Raw genomic sequence first — 18,692 nt, 5'->3', positions numbered from 1 at the left:
AAATTTGGAAAAAAATGTATTACATAAAGTTATCGAACTCAAGTTTTATTCATCATGAAATTCAAGGACCTTCTACTCATAGCTTTCAGGCATCTTTTGGGCAGACTTGCACTAGACTTGGTGCATCCACCTGAAACACCAGTTGTGTCCTTTGAAATCAGTATCTTTTTTTTCATCAGCAATTCTTCTTGCCTCATTGCTGAACCATATTTGTGGACACAGGAATTCCTATTGCCCTTTGCTCTTCAATCCATATCTTCAGTTCTCTTTCTAAATCAGACCATTTTGCTGACTTGCCTCTCATGGCCATCTTCTTTGTTGTTTTCAATAGGGTTTCTTCTTTCCGTAGTCAGTCTCCTATTGTTTTCTCACTTTTACAAACTTTTCATTTGAATTCAACTCTGTATGAAAATCTTTTGAGCCATTTCTGGACAGAATGTGGTAAAATGTAACCTAATAGAGTGGTAAAAACTGGGAAAACAATGGGCACAAAGACAAGTGCCAAAAAAAGCAGGAAATGCAAGTAAAAAAACTACAACCACTGTTTTAGCTCCCAGTTTTTAGACCCCAAATTTTTTGGAAAAGGGTGTGTCTTATACGTGGGGAAATCCAGTAATCATGGGATAGTTCTTCTCACTTTTTCTATTAACCTGGTGACAAGCATTGAGTTTGTCATTCTCGGACCTAGAGACACCAGAAAATTGATTTAACAGCCGATGAATATTTTTTGTTCACAGAACATAATGAATTATTTTCTATTAAAAAGTATAAGGGTTGGTTATCTGCATTAGGCCTTCCCATACCACCAAGCCACAGGTTCTCTGTCCTTTAACAAAATCAAAAAAATGCATTATGTTTTTACCGTGGTTATTTAATAATCTTGCCATAATATTCTTTTGGATTTATTCATTAAATGTATGCAATAATAATAATTTTGCCTCCAAACCTCCAAATTATAATTTACCTTTTATATTTATAATTTTAAGTTACAAAATTTTATTCTGCCTACAATTATGAAAACAAAATATATTCTATAATCTACCAAAGCTTCAAATTTTTATTATTTCTAAAACTTCATATTACATTTTTTATTTTGTAAATAACAATTATATTCTACATAGAATATAAACAATATTTTAATAAAATAAGTTACAACTTGGAAGATGTTTTCATAGAATATGTTTTTATTTTATTTGGAAGAGGCAATTGGGGTTAAATGACTTGCCCAGAGTCACACAGCTAGTAAATATCTGAGGTCACATATGAACTCCTGACTTCAGGGCTGGTGGTCCATCCATTGTGACATCTAGCTGCCTTACAGTAAGATAATCCTTTTAGTGGATTTCCAGACCTTTTCATCCCTTCTCAAATCTCCTATGGCTTTTTCTCACCCTGTCCTTAACTGAGAAAATTGAGGTCAATTACCTCTGAGAGAACTGCCATTCCTTTACCCCACCTCATTTAAAGAGGCTATCTTTCTCCTTACCAAAGCTTATTCCTCTGGATGCCCAAGTCATTTCATTCCATTTTTCTCTCACTTCTCTTCAATCTCTCCCTATCTACTGGCTGTGTCTTTAAATATCTATTTTATTTTTAAAAAGCCTCACTTGATCTTTCCTTTCTCACTGACTATTGTCTCCTATCTCTTATCCCCACATACATCTTTACGTACATCTAGATATCTCTGTTCCTTTCTTCTCAATCTCTTTTTTAGCCTTCTACAATTTGACAAATTTCTGTTCATTGAATCGAAACACTTCTCTCCTAAATTACCAGTAGTTTCTTAATTGCCAAATCTAATTGTTTTTCAATCCTCATTCTTGACATTTCTATAGTTTTCCATCAGTCACTCTTTTCTTGGTGATATCTTCTGCTCTTTAGGTTTCCATGATACTACTGCCTCCTGGTTTTCCGCTTACCTATCTGACCCTTCCTTAAGCTCTTCTACTCATCTTCATCTAGCTCATGATATCCACTAATTATGGATGTCCCTCAGAGCTCTGTCCTGGGTCCTCTTTTCCCTTTATTCTTTTTCACTTGGTGATCTCGTTGGCTCCCATTGTTTCTTTTTTTTTTCACAATTGATATTTTATTTTTCCAATTATATGTTATGAAAGTTTTTCAATATTCATCCACATGCATATGCATATTTATAAGGTACATAATTCCCTTCCATTATCCCTTCCCACCCCCCACCCCCACCCCCATCAGCATTGACAGTTTGGTGAACATTGTATATATATATACTTTTGTTTTTAACATGTTTACAGATTATTCATTTTCTGTATGGGATTAGTACTAAGGGAAAAGAAAGAAAATCATAAGAGAAGTTTTTAAAAAGGGAGCATAGTATTCATTCAGATTCTGTAGGTTTTTCTTTGTTTTGTTTTGTTTTTCTTCCTATGACTGTGGATAGCATTGTCCATAACAGGTATACCAGGACTGTCCTAGGTCTCTGAACTGCTGAGAGGAGTTGCATTCATCAAGGTTGATCAACTCACAATGTTCTTTTGGCTTTTGGTTGTGCTATTTCATGTTCAGTTGAGTCAATACATTTTTGTATCAATTCCTTACTCTTTGTGAGTCTTAGGTTTCCATTACATTGCTTATAAACAATATATTGTTGGATTTTGTTTTTTTTCTTTCAATTGTCTAACAAAAAATATAGAAATAGTATCTTCATTGGTGCTTATTAGTGCTATATAATACTATATGACATTCACCCAATTTTTCATATAATATTTGTTGTTCAGTCATGTCTGACTATCACCCCATGGATTGTAGTGCACCTGACCCTTCTAACCTCCACTATTTCTCAAAGACTGTAAAAATTCCATAGTTTCTTTAACACTATCCATCTCAGTCTTTGCTGTTTCTTTTTCCTTTTGCTTGCAAGTTTTTCCAGGATCTGGTATTTCTAATTGTGTCTCATCTTCTCATTATTTTTAGTCAAAGTATTTAAACTTCAGCTTCAGTATTTGACCTTCAAGTGAATAACCTGAATTAATTTTTTAAAATATTGACTGATTTGATCTTCTTGAAGTTCAAGAGACTCTCTAAAGTCTTCTCCAGCACCACAATTTGAAAGCATCAATTTTGTAGTACTTAGTTTTCCTCGAAGTACAACTCTCAAAGCCATACATACACATAGTCTACATATATTATACAGATCACAATTCAAAGTCCTATTTAACAAGCTGTTTCAAATTAGGTGAATTATAGCAATATTTTAAAAAATACATACATATGTATATATATATATATATATAAGCAGTATACATATAATACCATGCAATACAACAATACATATCAAAAAATACAAAACATTATAAATAATTCAACAATAAGTTACATTGAGCTGAGTAGGTAGGCAGTTATACTGCAACATCATTATTTAGCCTATTTTAGTTGGATGTTTCTAATTCTTTTCTGATTATTTGATCTTTCAAAATTTTACCCAAAGTGGTTGCTGGAAAGCCTCATTAGCAATATTTTTAAATTCCATGTTTTGCCCTCTTATCCTTATAGTAAAATAACTGATTTTATAGGTATAGACTCCCCAACAGCTATTCTAAACTTTTTTTGTCTTGCCTCTTTAGGTGATTCTAGAACTTGTTTAAATATATAGTCACAGATAGCAGAAGTTAATTTTCTTTTTTTCCCCCATGATTGGTGGTAATACTCTTAAGTTTATCTTTTTTTTCATTCCCCCCCCCATTATTCTCCCAAAGTTTTCCCACAAGCTTTTCATTGTTGATGGCTTTTCTGCTCCTTTAACCTCCTGCAAAGCCTTATTGTCTTTTCAGTGTGAATTATTATTGCTCTTTTTTCTGGCTAGTTCTCTGCTATCTTTCAATAGACTGGAATATAATATTTTACTAAACTATGGACTGCTGGAGGGGGAAAGGTGCTGAATGTAGAACAAATCCTAAATCTGGAGTCTAAAGATCTAAGCCTAAGCTAAAGAATTCAGTTGACCTGGACCGATATCTAGTTATTAATGTTTAATTCTCCCTGTTGTCCAGTAGCCCTAAACTTCTTAGAATGACCAATTGGAAAAATATCAGTATCTGAAGAAAGCAAATTAGAAAAGGTAGTTGTGCATGGAAGAACTTGAGTTGTACTTGACTAAGAAAAAGATAAGCAAGGGAGAAAAATGGGGGCTGGAGAGATAGAGTAGAAAAAAGAAGAGGCAATATTTAAAGAGCCATGTTTAGGGAAGGTGGTCCTTTGGCCTAAAATAACTTTATCCAGACTGACCTTTTCTTCCTTTGAATCTCTAGGTGCCCAAAGGTGAAGCTGAGAAGGCCACAAAGGTGGCTATTGAAGTGGGCTACCGCCATATTGATGGGGCTTTCCTGTATGAAAATGAAAAAGAAGTCGGACAGGCAATCCGAGCAAAGATTGCAGATGGGACAGTGACCAGAGAAGACATATTCTACACTGGAAAGGTATTCTTGGGAGGAACTTAGTGATTGAGTTTTGTGAGGTTTTTTTTCAATGATTAAAAAAAATGTGAACCATAAACAATATCCTAAACAAAAAGGAATTCCACCAACCAAGACAATCTAAAAACAAAAATGAATTTTGCTGCAGAAGGGAAAAGAGGAAGACTAGTTTGTGTTGATGAGAAACAATAGAATTTAACTCCCAGTAATTTAATTTCTTCAAACATAGAACAGCCACTCAGTTAATAAGCAAAATACATAATTGCACAAGGATATTCCTTAAAAAACAAGTTTGCTCTTCAGCAGCTTACAATCCTATAAGGAGATATAATTAGACATTTTATTTTCCCAAATAAACAATTAATAAGTCACCTCATGGATTATGAGAGAAATGAGCACCACCAGGAAAAATTATTAAGAGGGTACAATGACCATATTTTCTGAATGAGTGGTTGTGAGATTATTCCTCTCATTATGACATACCAAATATAATTTTTTTTTAGTATTCAGTGGACTTGCAGTTCTGAACTGACAATTTTATAATTGTGTTAACAGTTTAGATTTAAACTAAAATATAAAATATTCCTACTTTCAGCCATGATGTAAAGTTTTTTGACTCAACTATGAGAAGAATGTATGACATGATCAATTAGTGGATTTTTTTTACTATTGGATCAAAAATGTAGTTAATTTGTGGAAAAATAATATTCTTACTGTGGAATTTAGTGTTTGATAAATTTGTATTTTTTTCTAAATTAGAAATAAAATGTCTGGAAGTTAAATTCCAGATTTAATGCAAAGGATACAAATTGTAAATATGTAGTTGATTATTGGTCATTCTTTAAAAGTACCTTATCATAGGGACAAATAAAGAACAATGACTTAAAGACAAAATAAAAACAAAGTAGACTGCACCTTCTTGTTATGGAAGGTTACATGAGCTTCTGAATTTGTGCATTCAAATTTCATAGAAATTCAGCAACATCTGAAAAATTATTAATTTATCACTTTATAAGTAAAAAGTCTTATATGTTTAATTTAAAGGTTTTCTCATAGTCTTATCTTGTCATCCATATTTAACTGGATTTAAACAAGAAAAGGATTAAAATACACTTAATCATTTTTTTTTAGTTCATTCTTATTCTTTTCCTTTGGTCCTCAATTGGTATCTGGTTTCTAGCACTTCATCCTTAAAACTGCAGAAGATGTTAGTCATTATATTAATTTATTGGGGGCAAGTGTTTGAATTAGAACAATCAAAACCCCTTGTTCAAATTAAATTGTATTAAAGGTTCTAAAATGAAATAGAAATAAAAGTAAATAATGAGGAATCATGGTAATAACAATATTGCTTACCACTTCCTAAAACTTCCTCCCAAACTACAGGCATAGAAAGTTGCAAGTCTAGTGTATTGACTGTTGTGTACTACTAAAATCATCGTTGTGTTCAGACTTAGGAAACTAAGGTAAAATTAGCCACTTATTCAAAGATATGTTAAAAGTGAAAGTATTGAATTTCAATGTCTACCAGCCCTATCATCTCTTTTGACATTTATTCTGTAAACTATTTGTTTCCTTTCATCTGTGGAAGAAAATCTCAAAAGCTTTCCAAAACACAATTTCATTAATATTTGAAATTCTAGCATTAACATGAATGGGAAGATACCTCAGTGGATAAATTTTGCAATTTACAAAGCATATGACATCTCTTTTGAACCTCATAAGAACTCGTGGAGATAGATTGAATTTATTTATTTTTCCTCATTTTACAAACTTTAAGGTACAGAGAGATTAAGTGAAAAGGACAAACTTCAGCTGCTTCACAATTTTTCTATAAATTGACCATTCTGAGAACTCAGTCTGCTGTCCTGATATTGACACAATTTACCTGTCCTTCTTGTAATTGCTTTGATAAAGAATACACAATGTTACATTGAATATTCCTTCAATCAATCCTTTTAGCTTTGGAGTACATACCACCGGCCGGAATTGGTCAGGCCAGCCCTGGAAGAGACCCTGAAGAGCCTCCAGCTTGATTACCTTGACCTCTATATTATCCATTGGCCTGTCTCTTTTAAAGTAAGTACTAGTATCCCCTCTATCTACAATTTTACCACATTTCTCTCTTTTCTGCCTTAACATTTTTGAGCTCTACTTCTATAAGAAGAGAAGGAATGTTTTGTTCTTATTCAGGCTTTATCTAGAGAATTGCAGATTAATATTGTGACTGGGAAAAAAGCCATTGTTGATAGGATTGAGTGACAGTATCCTAATATTTAAACTAGTTGTCCACAAGCAAACAGATATCTTAATTTAACCTTAAGAGATGAAGCTGACCATGGTGGTAAAGGTTTAATCCCTGTGGTAAGGAATTCTCTTGACTTCTTCAAGAGGCATGCCTGTCAGCATGCCTAATAACTTTGGGTCAAAGAAAGGAGGGAAAAACTTAAAGATTTATTAGAGTGCTAAGGAAGCTCTTGCTGATAGCAAATTCATATACTTTTGATTTATCATAGATTTGGTTTTTATAACCTTTAGGTTGCTTAGAATACGTTGCCAATCAACAGCACTGTATAGAAATTTAGGATGGAAAAGAAAAACATTTCACAGAAAAAGACTGAGATATCAGTCAAATAGAAAAAAAGGAGTTATTTGGAATGCAAGTGGTAGGATTTATTATCAGAATAAAAAAAAAATTCAAGGAAGCTTACTGGTGTAGTGAATTGAGAGCGCACTAGCCCTGTAGTCAGGAGGACCTGAAGTCAAATCTGGCCTTACACATTTAATAATTACTAGCTGTGTGATCTTAGGCAAGTCACTTAACCCCATTGCCTTGCAAAAAAAACCCCAAACTAAAACCAAAACAAACAGAATTTTAAAAAATGTTCAAGAGGAAGGGATAAAGGGAAGAGAACAAAGGTTTACAATTAGTTTTTGTTTAGGTTTTTTTTTTTTTTGGCAAGGCAAATGGGGTTAAGTGGCTTGCCCAAGGCCACACAGCTAGGTAATTATTAAGTGTCTGAGACCAGATTTGAACCCAGGTACTCCTGACTCCAAGGCTGGTGTTTTATCCACTACACTACAATTAGTTTTTGACAATTATGAAAAAGAATTCCTTTTAGAAAAAAAATCTGATCTTATTGTCTGATCTTGTTATCTCTTAGACTTCTTGTCTCTTCCTTAAGGATATGATTTCTCTCTCATCATACTCAATTTGGATCAATGTACCACATGGAAACAAAGTAAAGACTGACAGATTGCTTTCCATGGGGGAGGGAGTAAGATTGGGGGGAAAATTGTGAAACTCAAATAATATTTTTAATAAAAATAAATTTAAAAAAAGAAAAAATCTGTATCTCTTATGGAAGGACAGGAAAAAGTTACAATGATGGAATAATAAGACCACCAGGGATTTGAGGATTTCTACATTTATGGTCCATCAAAATGTCACATAATATTTCTGTTGCCACCCCCCCCCATATTTATTCTGGGGAGGCTAAGGCTGGTGATTTGCTTGAGGTCGAGAATTCTGACCTATAGTAGAACAGCTGTCTATCCATTGTTTCTGCTTAGACCAGCAAGATCTGGTGAGCCCCCCAGATTGCCTTAGGAATAACAAACCTGCTGATGTTAGAAACAGCAAGATAGTCTAATTTATTTATGATGTTACATCTAGGCCACATTTACATTTGGAGCTTATTTTTGCATAAGATATGAGGTATGGTTCTAAATCTAATTTCTTCCATACTACTATTCAATTTTCCCAGCAGTTTTTGTTAAATACTGAGTACCTATCCAGTAACTGGAGTCTTGTTTGTTGCATATTAGGACTTTAGATATATTTGCATCTGTATGTTGAATATTTAATCTATAAATATTAAATATTTAATCTGAAAATTTTATTTTTTGCTGGATTTTCAATAATTTTATTATTATAATTAGAGTATTTGATTTACATATCTCCAGATTCAGTTTTTTAAATAGGACTTTGAAGGTTTTCAGGGCCATCTATGACATCTCAGAACAGTGTTCAGATCCCCTAGGCCTTGACTGTTCTGACTTAGCACATCAGTGCTACTGTTCCTCCCCAGGCTTTCTAAGGTCTACATCCTGGGTTTTCTCAGGTGAGCCCTCCATTCTTGCTGAACCTGGACCCAGAGCCTTGCACACTACAGAGGCCATATCCCTCTGGAATGCTTTGCTGTCAGGAGGAGGGGGAGGAAAAGGGTATGATTTTCTTGTCTCTGGGCTGCTTTTTGTGAAGTTCTGGAGTAGAAGATTTCACTTAGTATAGTTCCTCATTAATTTCTTTTCATTATTCAATGTGACATGGAGTTCACTTTAGCTAGAGTATGTGGGAACTAGGCTGCCTTCCTTTGCTTCTGGAGGTCATCTTCTTTAATAGTTCTTGAAATGAAAGGGACAGGGGCAGGTAGGTGGCACAGTGGATAGAATACCAACTCTAAATTAAGGAGGACCTGAGTTCAAATCTGATTTCAAACACTTACTAGCTTTGTGACCCTGGGCAAGTCACTTATCCCCAATTGCCTCCAAAAAAATGCTAGGGACAAAAAAAATTGAAAAATGTAAACAAATTTAAGTGGCTTTAAATGTCTGGGGTTATGAACCGGTGCTTACATACTAAAAAGGGAAGTCCTTCTTGTCTATTAGTTAGTGAGGAGGAAAGAGAAACAGAGGATATAAAAAGATATCCTTTAGACAGAGAGTTGTGGGATGAAGGAATTATCTATGCTGGGAATAGGAAGTATCAAAAAAAAAAGGATAAAATGAACAGGGGACTTGACTGGACCAAGGAGGGACAAGAGGGGAGTCACAAAGGGAAGAGAAATGAATGTGTTCGGAGAGGGAGAATATCTTCAAGCTACAACTATGGAAGACAGTTTAACCAGCAAATAAATAAAAATGAATTAAAGTTTTAGCAGTTTGATTCTGGGCTGGGTTCCCAAAACAGGAATTATTAAAACCAAACAGTAGTAAACTGTTAACTTTTGGCACAGCCTCAGCCTAGTTCAGGGTCTTATACATCACTGGTGCTTAATAAATATTTTATGAGTCAGTGAGTGAATGGATATACATGACCCCAACAGTATTAAAAAATGCTAAACTATTAAAGTTTTCTTTTTTGAAAATATCAGTAGACTACCAGTTTAAAAAGTGGCATGTACTATCAGTCAGAACTATGTGATTAGGCAGTTATGCTTAATTGTTTCAGGAAGCATGTTTCTTTATGGGGTTTAATTTGATGTTTGAGAAATGTTTTGTGACACTAGTTTTATAGTTTTAAATATATAATAAAAAGATAGATTTTGATAAGATCTCTAAGTTTTTTCCAAGTCTTCATCTAGCACAATGACAAACTACATACACAGTAGGAATTTAATAAATGTTTGAATAGAATCACTCAAAAAGACAAGTTTCCTTTTTCTAATTTCAGCCTGGCAAAGATAAGATCCCAATGGATGAAAATAAGAAAATTATCATCGAGTCTGTGGATTTGCGTGATACTTGGGAGGTAGGTAACTCGTGGGATCAGAGAACAAAACAGTACTGAATAAAAAAGTGATTATGATTGGAGAGGAGACCCTCAAGTAGTTGAAAATGAATTTTATCAAACAAAAAGGCACAAAAAAACTTCTTAAATGAATAAGCACAGGACCAGAACCCCTAAACTTCTAATTTTAGCTCTGGCACTGATTTGGGGATGTTGGGTAAATCTTCTAAACTACTATTTCAAACATGTGGGCAACTGGACTAAAGGACAGTGAAGTCTCTTGCCCCAATGGTTTACTCTATTATTCTCTATTAAAACAAAAATTATATAAGTGGGATTAAATGAGGATTGATAGGTAAGTCATTATGTACTTCAATATACTGTTGAAGCAGTCTCTGTTGGTGACAATGAGATCCTAAAGAGTTACACTCCAGGGGTGGTTAGGTGGCGCAGTGGATAAAGCACCAGCCCTGGAGTCAGGAGTACCTGGGTTCAAATCTGGACTTAATAATTACCTAGCTGTGTGGTCTTGGGCAAGCCACTTAACCCCATTTGCCTTGCAAAATCCTAAAAAAAAAAAAATAGTTACACTCCAGAATTTTTTTCCAAATTTCAGGAAATTTGGACATTTTGTCAGATTCAGATATAAGGAAATATATATATATATATATATATATATATATATATATATATATATATATATATGACAAATTGAATGGGAATGACAGGGGAGAGAGTTATGGGTTTGCTAGAAAATAACAAAAAGTACAAACAAAAGACAAGACAAGAGAAAGTAGATAGATGCTGTGAATTTTGTTTTTGTTTCTTGGCAATGTAAATTTTGTCACCCATTTCAAAGAATGAAAATTTAATTTGATGTTTCTGAATATCTTGGCTTTGGGTCCTACGATTTTGAATTTTTTGTTAAGATTTTGTTTGTTTTGAATTTTACAATTTTCCCCCAATCTTACTTCTCTCCCCCCACAGAAGGCAATTTACCAGTCTTTACATTGTTTCCATGGTATACGTTGATCCAAACTGAATGTGATGAGAGAGAAATAATATCCATAAAGAAGAAACATAAAGTATAAGAGATAGCAAGATATGATTTTGAATTTCAATTTCTGAAGTAGTCCCCTAACCTTAAGATTTTTCATACTTTAACTGAACAGGTGTATAGGATTCAGTGTCACATAAAAGTCCAGTTAATATCTTTCTTTTAAAAATTAGAAATCTATAAAATGCAAATTAAAGCTTCTCTGAGGTACCACCTCATATCTCTCAGACTGGCCAATATGACCAGAAAGGATAATGATCATTATTGGAAGGGTTGTGGGAAATCTGGAACACTATTACAAAGTTGGTGGAGCTGTGAACTCATCCAACCTTTCTGGAGAGACATTTGGAGCCACACCCAAAGGGCAACAAAAACATGTATACCCTTTGATCCAGCAACACCACTACTGGGTCTATACCCTCAAGAGATGATGAAAAAGTGTAAAAACATCACTTGTACAAAAATATTCATAACAGCTCTGTTTTGATGGTGGCAAAGTATTGGAAATCAAGTTCAATTGGGGAATGGCTTAGCAAATTGTGGTATATGTATGTCATGGAACACTATTGTTCTGTTAGAAACCATGAGGGATGGGAATTCAGGGAAGCCTGGAGAGATTCGCATGAACTTGATGTTGAATGAGATGAGCAGAACCAGAAAAACATGGGACCAATGATCAACCTTGATGGACTTGTTCATTCCATCAGTGCAACAATCAGGGACAGTTTTGGGCTGTCTGCAGATAAAGAGCCATGGAGTTTGAACAAAGTTCAAGGATTATTCCCTTTAATTTAGAAAAAAAACCCAGATATCTTATTGTCTGATTGTTTCTTCCTTAAGGATATGATTTCTCTCTCATCACACTCAATTTGGATCAAGGTACAACATGGAAACAAAGTTAAGACTGAAAAATTTCTTTCTGTGGGGGGATGGGGGAGGGAAGTAAGATTGGGAGAAAATTTGTAAAACTCAAAATAAATAAAATCTTTAATTAAAAAAAATTAGAAATCCGCTTAGTGAAGAGCTGTCCTCTGAAAAAAGTCAGAAATCTGAACTTAAATCATCGTTTGGTCACTTGCTGCCTGTATATCATTTAATAACTGCTTCTCTAGTTTCTGGCTTCCTACACACACACACACACACACACACACACACACACACACACACACACACACACACAAAGACACAGACACTCAGAGGTTAAATTGTATCTAAAGGAGACCAAGACTCTAGTCTATAAGTGGGGGAAGGATTCTACTTGGTTCTATAGAGGTTCAACATTCTCTCTCTACTCAGGCCATGGAAAAATGTAAGGATGCAGGCCTTGTGAAGTCCATAGGAGTGTCCAACTTCAATCGCAGGGAACTGGAAATGATCCTGAATAAAACTGGTCTTAAATACAAACCTGTCTGCAATCAGGTAAAATAATTCCTTTTCTAGTACAGTTTCTTTCCTATCCTTCCCCTTCTTTACAAAAAAGTGGAAGAAGGTGGGGGGGGGGAAGGAGGGGCAGTGTGGTGCAGCTAGGTGGCCAGTGGATAGCCTTGGAGTCAGGAGTACCTGGGTTCAAATCCAGCCTCAGACACTTAATTATAATTACCTAGCTGTGTGGCCTTGGGCAAGCCACTTAACCCCATTTGTCTTGAAAAACCTAAAGAAAAAAAAAAGGAAGAACCATAACTCCCTCCTATTCTTATCCTCACCATGGCCCTACATCTCAATTTTTGTTCTTGAAACATTCTTACTCCTCAATACTTACTCCTCATTATTTAATAAATAAAACTTTTTTTTGATCCTTTAAACCATAAAAATTTTCACAGATTGGTAAAGTTTTCTCCATAATGCCATTTGAGTCTATTTTTATTACACAATTGATTTTCTAAAGTCAAATTCTCTAAATTGCTCAAATAATTAATAACTGAAAACTCATCTAAACAGTGTTTATTAAACTAAAGTTCTTTTCCTACTTCTTTCAGGCATCAAACTATTCATCAGTGGCAATATCAGAACCTTACATCCTTTATCAATTGATTTAAGTCTTTTCCTTAATATAAAACTATTTTTTTCTTCCTTTCAGTTCTAACTATTCTATGTGAGAAAGGGTTTTTATTTTCAAGTCTCTTAATTATTAAAATGTTTAACTGCATCCATCATATTTTTATAAGCTAAAACTTCAGTATTTATTATACTGCAGGTAGAATGCCATCCTTACCTGAACCAGAGCAAATTGTTGGAGTTCTGCAAGTCAAATGATATCATATTGGTAGCATACAGTGCTTTGGGATCCCACAGAGAGCCTCGGTGGTAAGAAAGAGGGTTTGGAATGGATTCCTTAATCACTAATAAAGCTGACTAACCAAATTTTTGTATGCTTGAAAATTATGCAACATTGAGTAGTGGAAATAGCATTGATCATAGAGTTATAATTAAGTAAATTTAACTCCTAGCTCTGGCATTTTACTAGTTGCATGATCTTGAAGAAATAATTCAACCTTTCTAAGCCCTATTTCATTATATGTAAAGAGAAGATAAAAAATTTGTCCACTTCATGGTTCAAATGAGATGTCTTTGGAAATGCTTAGAAAAATATAAAAAGACTAATAGAAAGGTCAATTACTATCTACATGACATTGAACTCTGTCTGTTTTCTTGCAATGGATTAAAAAAATATTTGCTTTCCCTTACAGGGTAGATGAAAATTCTCCTGTTCTCCTCGATGACCCTGTCCTGGGAGCCATTGCCAAAAAGCACAATCGGACCTCAGCCCAAGTTGCTCTCCGATACCAGATTCAGCGAGGGGTGGTAGTCTTGGCAAAGAGCTTCACTGAAAATCGGATCAAAGACAACTTTCAGGTAAAGAGGCATGGGCAGAGTTGGTTTAAACAGCTGCAAAAGCGTAAGTGTTGGAGAAAAATGATGAAAATGTAGAAGGCTGAAAGCTGGTCTTTAAGGTAACTCCTGAAGAGTCTAGTGAACTTCAGTCATTCAATCTGGTTAATAGAAGTGTAAATTCATCCATACTCTCTACTGTTCTTAAGAGATCTCCCAGAAACCACTTGTTCATTTCAATTTTCTGAGGAGATAGTTTGTGTGTGGTGTTTATATAGCACACATTTTGTAGTTAACTCTTTATATCATGCATATATAATACAAAGAGAATAAATGCATAAGTTTAATAATAGTTTGGAAGGGAGAGCATTAATAGGAAAAGGAAACAGGAAGGATTTCATATAGAAGTTGACAGTTGAGTTATATCAAAGTAAAAAAAAAGGGGATTCCTTAAGATAGAGGTGAAGAGAGAATGTTATAGCTTGCTTCACCTTGGGGCCCACAGTGACAACCTCCCTCCCAGAGGGGAGCTGAGAATAAGGAGTCAAGCCACCACTTCCTTATGCCTCCAGCTCAATTTTATTACTGCTTAGCTATTACATATATACTGTTAGGTCTTCCAGGGTAGAACAAAGAATAATGAGGTAATTGGGAGATAAATAAGTGGGGTAGGTGCTGCATCTTGCATTACAGGATAAGGGAGTACATTGGGGGGAGGTGGTAAAACACAACTATGTCTAGCGCCCTTGGTCTGTGGGGCAGAATGTCCAGCTTCCAAGGACTCCAGTGCACCTTATCTCTCAGGGAGGCTTGCTAGCTCCTGAGACTGTCCAGGTGGTGGTTTACTTGGGAAATGATTTGTGTCATGGCTGTTAGAATAGCCCGTGTACCCATATCTCCCCCCTTGTTTTTCATTTAGGGCCTGGGGGACCTGGATAGTCATAATAAACACTGAGTAGGGAACCTACATGAAATGCATAGGGGCTTTTACACAGGGTCCAGGGGATCTGTGGAGACCAGAAGCAGGGGGAGTGTCCAGTGTCAGGGAGAAAAGGGCAGGGAGGGGTATGTGGGGTTTGGGGTCGTTTGGTAATCTTAGGTTCAGGGTACAAGGTTCTGAAATTCTGGGGCCAGTAAGCAAGGAAGAGAGATGCATCATGAGCCATGGGTAAAAGAATTGGGGGAAGTAGATAAGTGCACACTGAGGGGTGATCCATGCATTGGGGGTGTTCGGCAGGAACAGCATAGTAACAAGGAGTTGGTGAAGAGACAAGTGTTCTCTGGGGTTAAAAGTCCATGGCTCTTTTTGCCAAGGTAAAGAGCTCGTCCTGGAGCCGGGGAAGTTGGGGGGATCTTCTCTTCCCCCTCAGTCCTCTGCGAGACATTCTTTGCATTCCTTTGGTCATGGCTACTGTGCAGGTGGAGGGACAGAGCTAGCCAGATCTGGAAGCCAGAGTGGGGGGGGGGGGAGTCACAGATCAGATCAGATAGTTGGGAATCTACGGGGGGGGTGGGGGTGTCTGTGGAAAAATACAAGCAAACCCTCTCCCTTGTGTTAGAATGGGGGAGGAAGGAAAACGGGCAAGGACCAAGGCTAGGGCTTGCAATTCTGCCATTGCAAAGACTGGGTGTGGGGGCTCCTGTGAGTGAATAAAACGGATCCATTACTGTAGATTACATTGCCCAGGTGCTTTCTGTATGTGTCTATAAAGGCTACATAAGCCTGTGGAATGGGGTGAGGGGAGGGAAATGAGAAGGGGAGCGTGCTGACAGGGAGTGCTGAAATCCCCTTGAGAAAGGGGGATGGGTGGGTAATGGTTATCAATAGACCCTGCAAAAATCTCTCATCTGACAGGCATCTGTGAAGTCATTAGCTGTTGCTGAGGGGGCAGGGGGAGCATCTTGATGTTTCAGGGGAGGCTGGATCCAGCTGTCTTCCCAAGGCACCTCAGGGTATAGATAAGGATGCTTTGGGGGGGGGGTTTGGCTGGAGGATCCAGGGAGGGTATAGGAGGAGGGGGCTGAGTGGATTTCTCATCACTTTGAGTGCCCTCATCGCAGACCTCAGTGAGGTGGCACGGGCTCTCTGCCCTGGCTTTTTCTGCATCTAAAGCTGCCTGTAAAATATCTTGAGGTTTTTCCTTACCTTAGCCAGCAAGGATGAGTGCAATTCTGAAGCATCCTTCAGAATGGGGGGGGGGATCCAGATTCCAGCACCATTTGTTGTGGCTTACTTCACTTTGGGGCCCACAGTGATGACCTCCCTCCTGGAGGGGAGCTGAGAATAAGGAGTCAAGCCACCACTGCCTTATGCCTCCAGCTCAATTTTATTACTGCTTAGCTATTACATATATACTGTTAGGTCTTCCGGGGTAGAACAAAGAATAATGAGGTAATTGGGGGGTTACACAAGCAGGGTATGTGCAGCATTTTGCATTAAAGGATAAGGGGGGGTACATTAGGGGGGGAGGTGGTAAAACACAGCTGTATCTAGTGCCCTTGGTCTGTGGGGTAGAATGTCCAGCTCCCAACGACTCCAGTGCAGCTTATCTTTCAGGGCCAGCTCCTGAGACTGTCCAGGTGGTGGTTTACTTGGGAAATGATTTGTGTCATGGCTGTTAGAATAGCCTGTGTTCCCACAAGAGAATACATTCCAGGCAAAGGGGATGACCAGTGCAAAGGGAAGGCTACAGGAGATGAAAAAAGAATGATAGATTGAAGTCAGATTGTGAAGGAGTTTATATTTTATCCTCAAGACAATAAGGATTCTATTGAATAAGGGAATGATACAGTGAAATCTGTGTTTAAGGAAAATTATTTTGTCAGCCCTGAGGAGAATGGACTAAACTGGAGAGTAACTTGGAGAGTAACCAATAATGAAGGTGAGAAGTGATGATGGTAGCTGTCTGAACAGAAAGAAGGGATGAAAAATAAGAGCTGTTGGGGCAGAAACAGCAAGGTTTTGCAACTAATTGTATTTGTGGGGTGAGGACAAGGGAGCAGTTGAGGATAACACCAAGATTATGAATCTTGAAGACTTGTTGGTGTCTTATATAGAAATTGGGAAATTTGGAATCAGTGTCATTTTGGAGAAAATGAAAATGAATTCTGTTATGACCATGGCTGCTTGTAAAGAATTTATTGACAGGTTGAGAAAATTCAAGAACATACTGCACTGTCCAAGATGGTCAATTTGCTATAACCATCACTCAGATGCAGAAGTCATTGTGTGTCTGATGGTTTTGAATTTTTTCAGAAACAAACCTATACTACTTCAAATATATGTTTGTTCTCTGGGGAGAAAATACTGGGCAACAAATTTTGGGCAATTATTTGCTACTTAAAGTAGAATTAAATTTTTTTCAACATGAATCTCTTGGACCAATATCCTGAATCTCCAAGGGGTTCGAACAGCTAAATGGAGACTTCAAAATAAAAAGTAAGTCTACAAATGTTAAAAAGAGGGGTTAGGAAGGATGACTCCACCCACAAGAAAATGAGGGCTACTTAAGTGGGAGTAGCTAATTCTCAGCAAGCCTAAACACCTCCAACATCAGATAGGGTTACAAGAGTCTCAGTGGAAAGTGTGACTGATTCAATCAGACAAGTCATCTCTAAGTAGGCCCTTTTTATTATAATATCTTCACTTCCTTGGCAGGTGTTTGATTTCCAGCTAACGCCAGAAGACATGAAAGTCATTGATGGCCTTAACAAAAACCTTCGCTACCTGACACTTAAAGAGTGAGTTTTTGTTTTTAGCATCTTACGTTCTATCTTAGAAATCTATGACTGAAGGGACATACTTTAAAGGAAGGAGTCCTTTTTCAAATCCTTCATGGAGAAGTTATAAGTTTACTGTTGTAAAACTTTATAGTAAAATGTTTTACAACAGTTATCAAATCTCTTCATTTTATCTGAAGTAGCACTCTGAACCCCTTCTATGTACTTATTCTGAATCAGGTCTAAAAAAAGCCACTTCAATAATTGAGGCTCAAGGGTAAAATTGGAATAAGGTATTTGCAACTTTGGCCATTTCTCTTCCCATAAACATGACTGTTCAGTTCTCTATGTAGTCCTCTTGTCTCTGTTTTTATAGTTTAATAGAAAAATCATATTTTCATACATGGATTTTATTGTTTTTTTGGCATACAAAGGGTTCTTTTCTTTTTTCTGTAACCAAACTTCTCCCATACAAAAAGAGTGGTACCTTATATCAGAAACTCAAATTCTAATTCTGTCTCTGTCTAGTTAGGAGACAATAAGCAAGTCCCTTAACCTTTCTGAATCACATTTTCTTAGAAAATCTGGAAAAAGAAGGATTTGGATTAGATAATCTTTAAGGTCTTCAAAGTAGGCTTTGAAGGGTTTCCTAAAGCCTAGATTCTGTGAAGATGGGCACTAGAACTTCCTTAATGTTATCATGAAAGAATAGAGTCAAAGACATTCAAGTGAAGAAAAGAAAATTGAGTGTTACTTCCCCCAAACCCCATTTTCTATAATGATTGTTGTACTCTTCTATCATTCATCAGGAAGTAAGCTTCAGAGAAGTTCCACACCTCTTCCCATGACTCCTTTTAGTCTCTTTAAGAGATTGGTCGCATGTTAGCCTAGGAATACTGGGAAATTTTATAAGCATGATCATTAAAGTAAGCATGATTCATATCTTTGGATATGTATCATGCTTTAGGTCTTCCCTCCCAAGGCTTGCCGCTTCCAAACTTCCTCTATTACCATCAAGGGCATTACTCTTCCTAGCCCCAAGGCTTACAACTTAGGTGTCGTCCATGACTCCCCACTGTCTCTCACCCCACCGCTTCTCATAGTCAAACTATTGCCAAAGCTTGTT

The 18,692-nt window shown here is 36.5% G+C and overlaps 1 protein-coding gene across 1 annotated transcript in view; it reads left to right on the top strand.

The window, feature by feature from the left end:
- The window catches only part of LOC141493489 (prostaglandin-E(2) 9-reductase-like), a 31,065-nt gene that overhangs the window by 2,159 nt on the left and 10,214 nt on the right, over positions 1-18,692 (top strand). The window contains exons 2-8 of the mRNA XM_074194919.1: positions 4,284-4,451; positions 6,411-6,527; positions 9,904-9,981; positions 12,314-12,436; positions 13,212-13,321; positions 13,705-13,870; positions 17,505-17,587. Of these exons, the coding sequence (XP_074051020.1) occupies positions 4,284-4,451; positions 6,411-6,527; positions 9,904-9,981; positions 12,314-12,436; positions 13,212-13,321; positions 13,705-13,870; positions 17,505-17,587 (845 nt within the window). The remainder of the gene's footprint in view (positions 1-4,283; positions 4,452-6,410; positions 6,528-9,903; positions 9,982-12,313; positions 12,437-13,211; positions 13,322-13,704; positions 13,871-17,504; positions 17,588-18,692) is intronic.

This window comes from Macrotis lagotis, chromosome 7, assembly GCF_037893015.1.
Source record: "Macrotis lagotis isolate mMagLag1 chromosome 7, bilby.v1.9.chrom.fasta, whole genome shotgun sequence".
Taxonomy (NCBI): Eukaryota; Metazoa; Chordata; class Mammalia; order Peramelemorphia; family Peramelidae; genus Macrotis; species Macrotis lagotis.
This window is presented reverse-complemented; position numbering and strand designations above follow the sequence as displayed.